The sequence below is a fragment of the Schistocerca gregaria genome, unplaced genomic scaffold (genome assembly GCF_023897955.1).
Source record: "Schistocerca gregaria isolate iqSchGreg1 unplaced genomic scaffold, iqSchGreg1.2 ptg000304l, whole genome shotgun sequence".
Taxonomy (NCBI): Eukaryota; Metazoa; Arthropoda; class Insecta; order Orthoptera; family Acrididae; genus Schistocerca; species Schistocerca gregaria.
In genome coordinates this window covers 4,451,138-4,464,905 of record NW_026061786.1, presented here as the reverse complement: position 1 = coordinate 4,464,905, position 13,768 = coordinate 4,451,138, and the positions used below count along the sequence as shown (strand labels likewise).

Genomic DNA, 13,768 nt, shown 5'->3' with positions numbered 1-13,768 from the left:
CATCTACCTTAACTGATTTAGGGGAAATCACAGAAAAATATATCTGGATGGTTGGACAGAGAGTTGAACTGTTGTTCTACCAAATGTGAGTAAACTATTGGATTGATACAGATACAAGAAACATGTAACACATTTTTACCTATGGATTACAGTAATACATGTGATATTTATTTTTATTCTGGAAAAACAATTAATGTCAACCTTCAGGCAGACTTGTTCGAGATCTGACATATTTATATAATAAAGAGACATTTGGCTTCTAAGGATTTGAACATGTTCAACTGCCATCCATCTTTGTTCAACATATTATTTTAGTTTGATAACCATCAGAGTTTCAGTATTAATGAAGGCAATTCTAAGGATATTTAACTGGCATTACCTACTGTTTGGATGCTGAACAAACTCTGAAATCCAAGTAACAATATGGGTATTACTTTCACAATCTGGTTCATTGTGAGCTATCTGTCAGTACTTCTCAACTGAAGAAAGAATTCTGCTTCTGCAGTATGTTAATTAATGTAGAAGGTAATACTACAAGCACAGCACATTGTAATCTTTCCATTTCATATGCCAATCTGGTATTTGTATGACTTTACTGATTCCAATTATAACACACTGATACTGTAGATAGTGTGTTTCTGCAATTTGTAAAAGTGATAATGCTAAACTTTTAAAGGTATAAATGGAAATGTCGTGTTGCTAGGGCCTCCCGTCGGGTAGACCGTTCGCCTTGTGCAGGTCTTTCGATTTGATGCCACTTCGGCGACCTGCGCGTCGATGGGGATGAAATGATGGTGATCAGGACAACACAACAACCAGTCCCTGAGCGGAGAAAATCTCCGACCCAGCCAGGAATCGAACCCGGGCCCTTAGGATTTACAGTCTGTCTCGCTGACCGCTCAGCTACTGGGGGCGGACACTTTTAAAGGTTTAGAGTATGATGCCAATCTTTGAGCCATTATGAAATCTTACCAATATTCGTGCTAATTTTCAGCTAGTGGTTCACTATGATAACTGGATTGCCCACAAAAAAAGTCTGAGGTCATACCCAACATTGTCTGTCAGACCACTGACATATGACATGAATAGCAAGGGTACCAAAACAAAATTCAGGGGCATGCCTAAGGTTATTTCTATATTTGTTGACAATTATCTATCCAAGAAAACAAAAATTACGAGTGGCATTTGAAAAGTCCGGGAAAAAATATAAACTACATGCATGTTTGGGGTAAACCTTTTTTATTTTTCGACATAGTCTCCTTTTAGGCTTATACACTTTGGCCATTGCTGCAATCACCTCCTCGTTTGAATAAAATCTTTGTCCCGCCAAACATTTCTTCAAATTGGGGAACAAATAGTAGTCCGAGGGAGCCAAGTCTGGAGATTATGGGGGCTGTGAAATGAGTTGGAATCCTATTCCATAAATTTTACGACCACAGCTGCTGAGGTGTGTTCTGGTGCATTGTCGTGATGTTAAAGGACTTTTTTGCGGTCCAATCGGAGGCGTTTTTCTTGCAGCACGGCTTTCAAACAGTCCAGCAAATATGAATAATATACACCTGTAATAGTTTTACCCTTTTCCAGATACTCGATGAGTATTATCCCTTGCAAATCCCAAAAGAAAGTCACCATAACCTTTCCGACCGAAGGACTAGTCTTTACCCTTGGTAACCCATTGTTTAGATTATTGTTTGGTCTCAGGAGTATAGTAACGTATCCATGTTTCACCCACAGTGACAAAACAATGTTTTAGTCCTGCAGAATCTTTCTGAACAGCTGCAAACCATCGTTGAAACACTGCACATGATTCCGTTTTTGGTCAAGCATGAGCAATTGCGGAACCCATCTTGTGGATAGCTTTCTCATATCCAAATGTTTATGCAAAATATTACGTACCCATTCATTTGAGATACCCACAGCACTAGTAATTTCACATGCCTTAACTCTTCTGTCATCCATCAACATATCATGGATTTTATCAATGATTTCTGGAGTCGTAACCTCCACAGGGCGTCCAGAAAATTCAGCATCACTTGTCCCCATATGGTCACTCGAAAAATTTTGAAACCACTTATAAACTGTTCTAATTGAAGATGCAGAGTCACCATAATGTTTATCAAGCTTCTCTTTAGTCTCCTGAGGCATTTTGCCTTTCATAAAGTAATGTTTAATTGCCACATGAAATTCTTCTTCGTCCAATTTTTTGACAATCACTCAGCTACCTTGGTTCACACAAATGGCAAACACAAAGAACTTGGTATGGATTCTTTCCAAAGATACTATCAACTATAAATGACCTTGGTGTCATTTCTCTGAATTTGGATGGACTTTCCAAACGCCCCTCGTATATACATCTGTATGAAAAGTTGTGTATCTTTTGATTGTTTTCAATTGATTATTCAAAGCTGTGACACGAAAGTGTGAATCACATGCTTCTACACCAGACAGTTTTAAGTGCAAAAAGCATTCAAAAAATATCAAAATTATTCCCAGTTCATATCAGCAATTAAACCTTTCTATACTGATGCCCATACAGCTGCCTACAAGTGAAAAATTAAATAAAAAATTTAAATGAGTTTCAACGTGACAAGGAGGACTATTCCCTTGTGAGCACTGCTGATTTCAGTGCCTAGAGAATGAGACCATGGCAACTGACCAACTGGAGGAGACATTTGGAACTTCCTAATTCTAGAGAATAAAGGTGAGCAAAAAATAAAACATACATGTATGCAATAAGAAAATAAGGTGTAAAATTCGATTCTGGATTATTGTGGCATAAAAAGTAAAGCAGCTAACAACCACATGGCTGGTTTAAATATTGCTGTCCTCTTGTGAGGATTATGCAGCTGGAGGTTGCATGGTCTTATGTTCTTCCGATCTCAGAAGCACATTTCCCAGCCATTTATATGGGGCTTATGAGTTTCATGCGAATTTTGAACTGTGATTCAACTTGAAAGTTTTTCAGTACTCACAACATACTAAAGCCGCAATTAATACTCAGTGAAAGTAACATTTATGACGTGAGAATTAAATATCAACATGGCATGGAAAATAATAGAAGAGCACACATGTTGCCAATGTAAAGATTAAGAAAACTCTTTTTTTTCTTCAAATTAATGATGATGTAAATAAAATAGAAAGAAACTTCCACATGGAAAAAAATATATTAAAAACAAAGATTCCAAGACCTACCAAGCGGGAAAGCGCCGGTAGATAACCTACACTGTGACGCTTTCTATGTGGGAATGGCCAGCAACAAACTGTCCATTCGCATGAATGGACACAGGCACACAGTGTTTGTTGGTAATGAGGATCACCCTGTGGCTAAACATGCCTTGGTGCACAGCCAGGACATCTTGGCACAGTGTTACACCGTCCGGGTTATCTGGATACTTCCCACCAACACCAACCTATCTGAACTCCGGAGATGGGAACTCGCCCTTCAGTATATCCTCTCTTCTTGATATCCACCAGGCCTCAACCTCTGCTAATTTCAAGTTGCCGACGCTCATACCTCACCTGTCTTTCAACAACTTCTTTGCCTCTGTACTTCCGCCTTGACTGACATCTCTGCCCGAACTCTCTGCCTATACAAATGTCTGCTTGTGTCTGTGTATGTGCGGATGGATATGTGTGTGTGTGTGTGCGAGTGTACACCTGTCCTTTTTTCCCCCTAAGGGAAGTCTTTCTGCTCCTGGGATTGAAATGACTCCTTACCCTCTCCCTTAAAACCCTTATCCTTTCGTCTTTTCCTCTCCTTCCCTCTTTCCTGAAGAAGTAACTGCCAGTTGTGAAAGCTAGAAATTCTGTGTGTGTGTTTGTGTGTTTTATTTATTGTGCCTATCTACCGGCGCTCTCCCCCTTGGTAAGTCTTGGAATCTTTGTTTTTAATATCTTTTTTTCTTTTAATTTTATATAAAAATTAATCTCTTTTCTAGCTGAATGCTTTTCAAACAACATTTTCTGGGAAACAACTGATTTGAGACTGTCTAAACAACTTGTTGCCAGGGGTAAGGAATATACCAGTATGGTCTATCAGTTTGTGTTATATACCAGCTCATAGGATTGAAGTTCCTAAGCAACTGGAATAAAATCAGAGAAGTGCCAAATGCATATGAATACCAGAAAAGCAATGCAGATTTGATACCCCGGTCAGGGAAAAACATTAGTGATCTCATAATGATTAAATCTAATCACATAACTAATTTTCTCTTTATCGTACATTCATTTGCATAAAAATAATTAACTACCTAATCACTAGCCATAATTACTGACAATGTAATTTCACAGTATGATTATTGGGAAGACGAAATTATCAATTTTATACTTCTGCTAAAAGGGGAGAAGTATTTTTTTAACAAAACTGCCTCAGTGTTGTATTTTTTACATAACTTTTACATTTTACCAGCTAATAATCTTCTGAGTTTGTTCTACATGGCTATACACCTTAAAAAATGACTCACTTCGTTTGATAGTTGTAACATTGTATTATAAACAGAAGCAAACAAAAAAATGATGCTCACTGAAGAATATGTCCATAGATTCTGCTATATCTCTCGCAATGCCTGTGGCTTAGAGAAATCTTGGACAATATAGATCAGAAAATGTAGGTGCCTGAAATGATAAATCAAGCCTGGTTAACACAAACAACATACTGCTGTCCCTCTCTCCTGGACAACTACTGGTTCAGACCACTCTCCACACTTGCAGCTGGGTGAAAATATTAATGTGACAATTATAACATTTCAGAAGTGTAATAGAAACCACTAAAAATGCTGTAGCTTCTTTCTGGAACTGGTTTTTTCTATGGCTACTTCGTGCTGTTTGTCTATTCAGAAGTCATCTTGTTCAATTGTCAACAAGTATGAAAATTGGTAGATTGAAAACTTGGTCTTGAAGCATATATTTTTCACAAACATACTGAGATGATAATACTTACCTCTGAACTTCTTCCACATATCTGCAAAGACTTTCTTAAAATCAGATATGTAGACTTGTTGTGATTTTTAACAACAGTACACCAAGCACATACTTATCAAGAGGAAAAGCAGGTAGTTTACTCTTCCATGTAGTGTAGTGATTACAAGGGAATAGGAGGACACATCAAATTTTGGCATTTAAAATTATTATGTAAAAGTGCTAAGGATTTCACACAACTGATTTCATGCACATGCTTGAAAATTCTATAAAAGTAAAATATCAGTACTACTATAAATTATAATTTTTGGTAACAAATGACATACAAAGATAACTATTTAATTAAATCTAACTTTAATTTTCATGCTAGAAGCGTTACTATTTACACTATAAATGAAGTGGACAATGAATTTCTAGTAGCATGGAAATTACTATAAATGCAAATACATGCATATTTAATAAATGAAAGCTGTTTGTATATTAACATGCAATGTAAGCAGCACAATTTTGTATGTTAATATTAAAACAACAGTTGTAAGCAACAGTGCAATAAAAATCATGAAACAACTGAAATAATATGTATTTACAAATGCAAACTCCAACCTTAACATCCAAAGCAATGTATCAAACACTTTGAAAATACTTGCACAACAAAATAAAAGTAAAATAAACCACAACACAACATGTAAAAACATAGAAATTATTTGTAAAGATGAGAGACTACTTCCAATTTGTCACCTACCAACTTAATTTTTTTTGTTCTTTGTTCCATTTTCAGTCATGAATGGTGGCCAAACATGTGTCATGGATCAAAATTATTGTATGTAAAACAAAAATACAAAATGGAATATTATGTAAAAACACAATTTCAATCTGCCAGGAAGTTTTTAAAAAATACAGCTCCCATTGTACTATCAAGATTCTTTGTCTCCTATATACCTTTGGTATATTATGATCTGACAGCTAACACTTAAAATTTGAGAAGTTAGTAGTCAGAGACAAAACTGCACAATAACAAGAAAATTGTCAGAGGAAACAGTGTGAGATATTATAATTAGACAGGAACAAGTGGACGGTGCATGTTACTGGAAATGACATACGGGGGAAACTGATAGATAGAGGACATAAATATGAATACTTTGGTAAGAGACTGGGTGGAGCAATTATCAAATATGTATGTGCCTCACTTTTGTACAGCTGCTCACAGCCTCAAAAAAGCAGAAGTAACAACAGCAGAGAAACAAAAAAAAAAAAAAAAAAAAAAAAAAAAACAAATACAACTGTTTGCTGAATACTGAATGTCAGGGGGATTTTGTGAAGGTTACAAACATTGTTTTTGCAAGGAGATATGCGTGCAGCACAATAAGTGTATGCATTAAAGACTGATCATGCATGTTAGGAGAGGAAAAGAAAGATTTAGATAAAGTTATTTTCTGCATATTGCCAACTGATTAAAATTTTTTGTAATAAGAATGCTAAATCTTCATTCATTACTGTGAACATTTCAGCTAATATGTTAACAGACTTGTGACTGTGAGAGTGAATACCACTAAAAGTTTGTTAATTGTGCAGCTTAAAAAGACTGTCCACTAATCTGAACGTTTGACTGTTTAACTGAAATGAGAATGTAAAATGCACATTTTACATTCATTTCAGGTTACATATAATAAAACTACAATGGCATAAAAACTGTATATGCATTTTCACATGTGTATTAATGTGTACTGTAGCTACCAGGCCTGTAAGTTTAATGAATGCATGTAACATGCTAACTTTGTAAGGATTGTTTTCTACAAGCCAACAGGAAACAATACAAAGTATGTCAAATGTGTAAAGTTAAACTTCTGTCTACAGTTATATCACCTAACCAGAACTAAGCTAAATGCATTTCAGTATTTCTAAGCCCAAAATGGGCATTATCCTCAAAAGAGAACATAAAAACATGTAAAAACATTAACATCTAAAAGTGGTTTTGGTTCTCTCTTGAAGAAAACATTTTAGGGGTACCAATTTCTTATGAGGTTTTCCCCTTTTTGCTTTCTTCTGTGACCTCCATGTAGCTTCATAAAACCACATTCACAGAAACATTTAAGTTATTATTGTGAGAACGCTGTTTACAATATTCCATTTCATTAAATATCTTTTCATGCATGTAAAGAGACCAAAGGTAATAATACATATAATTCTGTCTGATAAAGAGATAAATGGAAATAAAATTTGCACTTAAGTGTGGTCCAAAGCACAAACATACTAAGAACAATACTGGGAAAGTAGTCTTCATTCACACAGAAAAATTCTGTATCTTGCTCAGTTATTAGTGAGGGATGCAGAGACAGATGTTCAATACTGCTGCTGAATAACGCCCAAGTAGTGTGAACATAATTTCAATTTGACATAATAACAACAATGACATTCAAATCTCCTGACTGATTACTACAAAGTTCTACTTATGAGTGTGTTTTGTAATGATAGTCAAACACAACAACTGACAACAGTGCAACAAACAATTCTTAGAATTCCACCTGCACAATATCATTTGAAATTATAATACTGATACCCTCCTCATATCCAGTTAAGATGGGCAGAGACACTACCAAAAATCCCAAATTTATGATTAACTTGTGTGCAAGTTTTAAATGATATTTTAAGAAGAGTGTGTCCCACAGCTCACACATATTTGAAGAATATCAAAAAACTTGCTGATAAAATTTCATTATTGAGCAACCAGTTTCATCATCAGATCCACAAAAACATACTAGATGATAACATAATGGTATCAAATAATAAAATCCCTGAATTTGTCACTGTTGTCAGATAGTAGAAAATAACACTGTCAATCACAAAAATGTGTACAACAGTGTATTCATTCACATTATATTAAACATCAGTAGTATAATATGGATTAACTATTTGACAACAATGATGAATTCATGGATTTTATTATATGATGCCACTGATTTTGTCACCTAGTAAGGTGGTATAAATGTTTTTGTGAACTTGATGATGGTCTATGGACTGAAACTGGTTGATCAGTAAACACATTCTACCAGCAGCTCTTGACAGTAAATCATACTGTCTACTAAATGATACTAACTCATGCCAACAAAATTTCATTGTGGCTGCAAATCACTGAAGTGTCACTGAAATTATCTTCACAAATTTCAAAGCTATTGTATTAAATGTGAATGAAGGACTATCTGTGATATTGGTCTCATGAATTTCTTATTCTAATATACAATACAGAATAAAATAATAAAAAATGCAACAACTTACCTGTAGCCAATTGATGTGTAGTATGCAGACACATATAACAGCAGGGGCACTTTATTAAGTTGAATGCTGTCACTCCTTGTACATGATCTCTCTCTCTCTCTCTCTCTCTCTCTCTCTCTCTCTCTCTCTCTCTCTCTCTTGCTCCCTCCACACACACACACACACACACACACACACACACACACACACACACACACACACACACACACAGAGAGAGAGAGAGACATAGAAGGCTGCAATAACCTGTCACTGCAATGTGATAACACCATCATTGCAACAACAAGTGGCTGGAGCTGTCTGTGTGTTATGTATGTTAATTTGTAAACTTAAACTACAAAATGAATGGCTGCTTGAAAGTTAGTAAAGCTTTCCCCTGCTGTTTACTTGTATCTCTGCACCCTGAAACAATCAGCTACAGGTGAGTGGTTGTTTATTATTTCCAATCCTGAATTTACATTATTGTAATAAAAACTAAAATAATACCTACATCTGGGGCAAAGGACATTAAAGCAATGACAATGAAATGCATTTAGGTAGTTCTGCCTGATTATATCCTTAAATGTTCCCACAGACATGTGAATGAAGTAAGCATCTAAGACAGAAAACTGTTTGCTGCAATTACACATATGCCTAAGGAAGCTGGCAAAGCTACATTTTCAACAGAGAACAACACCTGAAGATTTATATACAGAAGACTAGTAAGAAAAAGAAAGGCAGAGAATATGGAGGCTGTAGGTGAGAAGTGTCTATTTGTGAAACTTATCAGTGAGGCATATGTTGCTATAGAAGGGTGAGACTGTAAATCCTTAGGATATAATTTTTTTTTCTAAAGGAAGAAGAGTGCAGGTTCCATGACTTTGGGGGTTTGCTTTCACTTTCAATTTTTTTAATGGTTGCATTATTTTTGTTTCATGTTGTGGCCGTGATACCTGTGATAGCGATCTTGCAAGACCATTTGGATGTTCCCTCTAATACCATTTCTTCGGCCTGTTCGATTGAATCAATGTGTGTGTCAGGATCCACTGAAAAGGTGTTTCTGTGGAAATATAAAAATACACACCAAAGAACAAAACCACATCAATACAAAAATGAAGAAATGAAAGTAAATGAACTGACAATCCGGGCATCTGGAAAGCATAACAAGAGGAAACGTGGCACTGCAAGGGACAGTGAGCATTCAGCTGAAATAGTAGTCTGGAATTAAAATGACTGAGCTAAAATGTTCTAATTTTATTATATGCTTGTGCAAAAAAAATGTTCTTCATGAGCATGTAATCTGTCTAATGATCTTGCTGTCTCTCATGCAGGATAAGGACAGCAAAAGATGCTAATATCTGTTCCCAGAATATTGCTAATGGAAATATGTTGTATTTGGATCACAATAGCATCTTCCAGTAATAGAACAGTCATTTTAATTCCTAACATAAAGAGACTAGGGCAAACACACATTCCACATCATGGGGGAGAAATGCACAGTGGGTAAGGATATGACAAAACAGCATCTTGCTTTCCCTTTCTGAACAGCAGCTGCTTTGCTTTAATGTAATAGGAAGAATTGCTCAGCACTATAAGTATATAAAATCTTATTTGCAGCAGTGTGAAATTATGATACCTGCAAATATCTCGTGGCATGATAACCTAGGTAAGGGAGATAGCAATGAATCTCATCTCTACGCACTTCTTATGCAAATTCTAATGACAGGAGGAATAAAATTAACTGTCAATGCAAGCCGCATCAAAAATTGTTTTTATTGTTCTGTTAAACAAGAAGGCCTGCTTTGAGATATCTTTACCCAGGGTAGATGCAGGTGTCTTGGGAAGAAAAGGCAAAAGGGAAGCATAAATGAAGGCAGCACAGTAGTCTGTCATAACAACAAACCTGTTATGGCTATTTTTGCTGACCACTTGCTGGTACCATCTAATACGGACTGTTTCACAGCTTTCATGTGCCCAATGTGACTTTTTTCTTCAACTCCAAATACAGCCCTGTGATAGTACATAAGCAAAAAATAACAGAAAGAAGATTCTATTGAAAACTGATGTTTTCCTCTGCCTAGTAGGAAACCAAATTATCCATTGCAGTCTTATGGATGATGATATATTGTTAACATTTTTATGCTGACAGTTTGTTAAATTATCTAAAAATTGATTCACACTGTGACTTAAAATCTCATTTCAGTTTGCACTATATAACATTCAGCAAGACTGCTAAAAGCATAAAATATTTCTAATATTCTATTGTATGACTATTCATTTTATTTTATTTTCATGTTATTGTACTACAAAATACTAAAATATACATAGAACAAGAAGCCTTCTAAAACAATTATAGTGTTCTCAGTATTTCAGTAAGTTCACTGCACAAGGTTTAAATACAAGAAGTTTTTAAAAACAGGATATGTGTGAATATGGGAATTACTGAAACAGACAACAGCCATTGACAAGCCTGTTGTGCAGAATAATTACATTCCAAATTCTGTTCAAATTACTATATGTTTATCTCTCATTAACACAATAATACACTTATTACATGTTAACCATATGTTGTTACTGATATTACTGTTACTCATATGGTAAAGGAAAGTCCTTACTGGAATATAAATAATGGAAAGAGTACAAGTAACAATTCAATGAACAATTGAGGTGCTGAGTCATCGATAAGCACATGAAGAAGACTGAAAATGTTGCTATCTTTCAGAGAAAACCTTCTTCAGAGCTATAGAGTATACATATACACACCCACCTGCATAGCTACATTGTCCCAGCACAACACAGTCAGCTAGGACATTGTAGCTGTGCGGGCATATGAGTGTATTTATGTAGGCTACTCTATAGCTCTGAAGAAATATTTTTCCAAAAGCTACCAACATTCTCTGTTAATGATGGCCTTCTGGGTGTTTTGCTAAGTTGTTTAAATTTTATGCATAATATTTCAACAACCAACCCAATTGTTGAGATATTGTAGATAAAATGGAAACAACAACTTGAAAGAACACCCGGAAGTACACTATTAATTATTCATGCCATGTAAACCTAAGAGAGAACACTAAGTCTTTTTCATGTATCTATCAGTAAGTCAGTACCTCAATCATTAAGCGATTTGTCACCCTTACTCCTTCCATAACTTATTTTCATTCCCACGTGGAATGTTTCCCTCTATTATATTCTTATTATTCATTTAGTCATACACCACAGACTGAAGTAATGACAAAAAAAATGACTATCATCTCAATTTTACATGGCGATTATCTGTATTACTAGTACATATTTTTTCTGCTTACCTTCTATTTGTTTCCATTCTATGCTAGTCTTGCTTCCCTGACAAATTATAAAACCAAATTTTTACAATTCTGCATTTTTCTTTAACATTATTTAAAGCTTTTGCTTATGAAAAGTTGTGAGGCAGAACTGCTGGCTAGTCAAGTGTGATTATAAATAAAGTTACAGTTCCAAAACACTACAAAAAAGAACCACTGCTCAGAATTATGTCAAAAAATTTGAAGAGAATATTATTGAAGAAGTGGGGAAACGATATGGAGGAAAAAGTTAGCAAAAATGAAACACTAGATGGTACTGAAAGCGGCAAAACATACAAAATAAAAGATGTGGGGTACATGGCTGTTCCTCAGTTTGGACCTAAGACAGTTGGCATGACTGTCTCAATGCAGAATCACACACTACTGGTAAAGCTCTTTTACAAGAATGGTAACACTGTGTCAGTAGCTCTGTAGTCGTTCAACACACTCAGAGGTATGAAAAAAGGCATTTGTCCGATGTCTGCCAAGTGTCTGGAGTGTTGTCACAGCAATGTAGAAAGGGAATTGTCTCAACTTTGGACATGCCTGTGAACATGGTGTGTTAAATGCTATGAATATCTTGTACTGCTATCCACACAAAATTACCCATGTTAAGGAGTTGCTTCATGTGGACCTGCCACTAAGAAAAATGTTTGTTCTAGAATTTGATGTTCACACAGGAGTGGCAACGAATAGCCATGGAACGTTCTACAGACAGATGAAGCCATTTCCATCTCCAAGTACATATCAGTACACAGAATTATAGAATATGGGCAATGGAAAATCTGCTTGCATATCAATCGGTACCACTCCATCCTGTGAAGTTAACAGTGTTGTGTGGGTTGATGGTATCATTTATTGTAGCACCCATCTTTTTAAGGAGATAGCTCCTGCAGAAACTGTTACCTGTACTGTCACTGGTAAATAATAAGTCTTTTGCACATCAATATCATTTCAACCATCCAACAGCATTGATCTACAGTTGGCATCATTTTTATGCAAGATGGCACACCTCTGTACACCGCACAGCCAGTGAAGCAGCTGCTGCATCATAATTTTGTAAATGCTAGAATTTTTCTACAGACTGAGTGTCCAGATCACCTAATCTTAATCAACATGACATCTGGCTGTCATGTTATCTGAATGATGCTGTCTTCAATGCTCTGATTGCAAACATTCCTGAACGGTAAGGCATGCATTGCACTATGCATTCTTAATATGACCCCTGAGACACACAGATCTGTTGCAGAATATGCTGTTTCTCAATTTCAACTTGTGGCAGGAAACAGCAGACAGCATACTGAACATGTCTTACACCAACTGCATGACAAGCTTGGCTGTCGAAATCACCTGATCTTAATCCATGTGACCTCTGGCTGTGGGATTATCTGAAAGATGCTGTGTTCAGTGCTCCAATTGCAAATTGAAGGCAAGCATTGTGCAATGCATTCTGAATACGATCTGTGAGACACACCAATCTGATGTGGAACATGCTGTTTCTCAATTTCAACTTGTGGTAAGAAACAGTGGACAGCATACTGAACATGTCTTGTGACAGTTGCACAACAATTGAAAACCGATTTCATTGATGCTTTTTATGCTGTTTTTGGCCTCAAAAAAATGAATACCTGATGTCATTGTTGCCTCCTATGCAGTTTTTGGCCTCAAGACAATTAAAAATCATTTTTGCACTTCTGATGTGGTATGACCTTAACATGGTGGATAGGCTTACCTAACTAACAGTGCCACAATTGTTCAATGCCACACTTGTGAGGTCATGCACATCGCACCGTACTGTTGGTTTAATGTGTAACTCACACTGCAAGTGTTGTACTGTAATTCAACTGTCATTTATAGCTGAATCCACTTACTTTATGACGCTTACAGTGCCATCTATTGGGAAAATTTTCATTCCCCCCCCCCCCTCCTCCCCCCCCCCCAGTAGCAATTTCCTCTTCTTTGATATCATTCTAAGCAGTGGTTGTTTTTAGAGTGTTTTGAAGCAGGAACTGTAATTATAATCATCCTGTACATACAGGAGGCGGACAAAAATATGGAAACACCAAAAACAAAACACATCACCATGCCTATCATAGTATAGAAAAACCGTTGCCATACAAAGAAAAATCTTCCTTTTATCTCAGAATGGATGAGCACAGTTCCTCTACAGTTTTCAAGGGAATCTTATACCATGCTTTCTACAAAAACAGAGCAAGCTCACACAACAGTGATGAAGGTGGATAGCGATCATGAAATGAAGGTGGATAGTGATCATGTACCCT

The 13,768-nt window shown here is 36.1% G+C and overlaps 1 protein-coding gene across 1 annotated transcript in view; it reads right to left on the bottom strand.

The window, feature by feature from the left end:
- The window catches only part of LOC126305264 (protein unc-13 homolog C-like), a 1,060,877-nt gene that overhangs the window by 343,797 nt on the left and 703,312 nt on the right, over positions 1 to 13,768 (bottom strand). Inside the window, exon 13 of the mRNA XM_049992034.1 lies at positions 10,070 to 10,176. Within this exon, the coding sequence (XP_049847991.1) occupies positions 10,070 to 10,176 (107 nt within the window). The remainder of the gene's footprint in view (positions 1 to 10,069; positions 10,177 to 13,768) is intronic.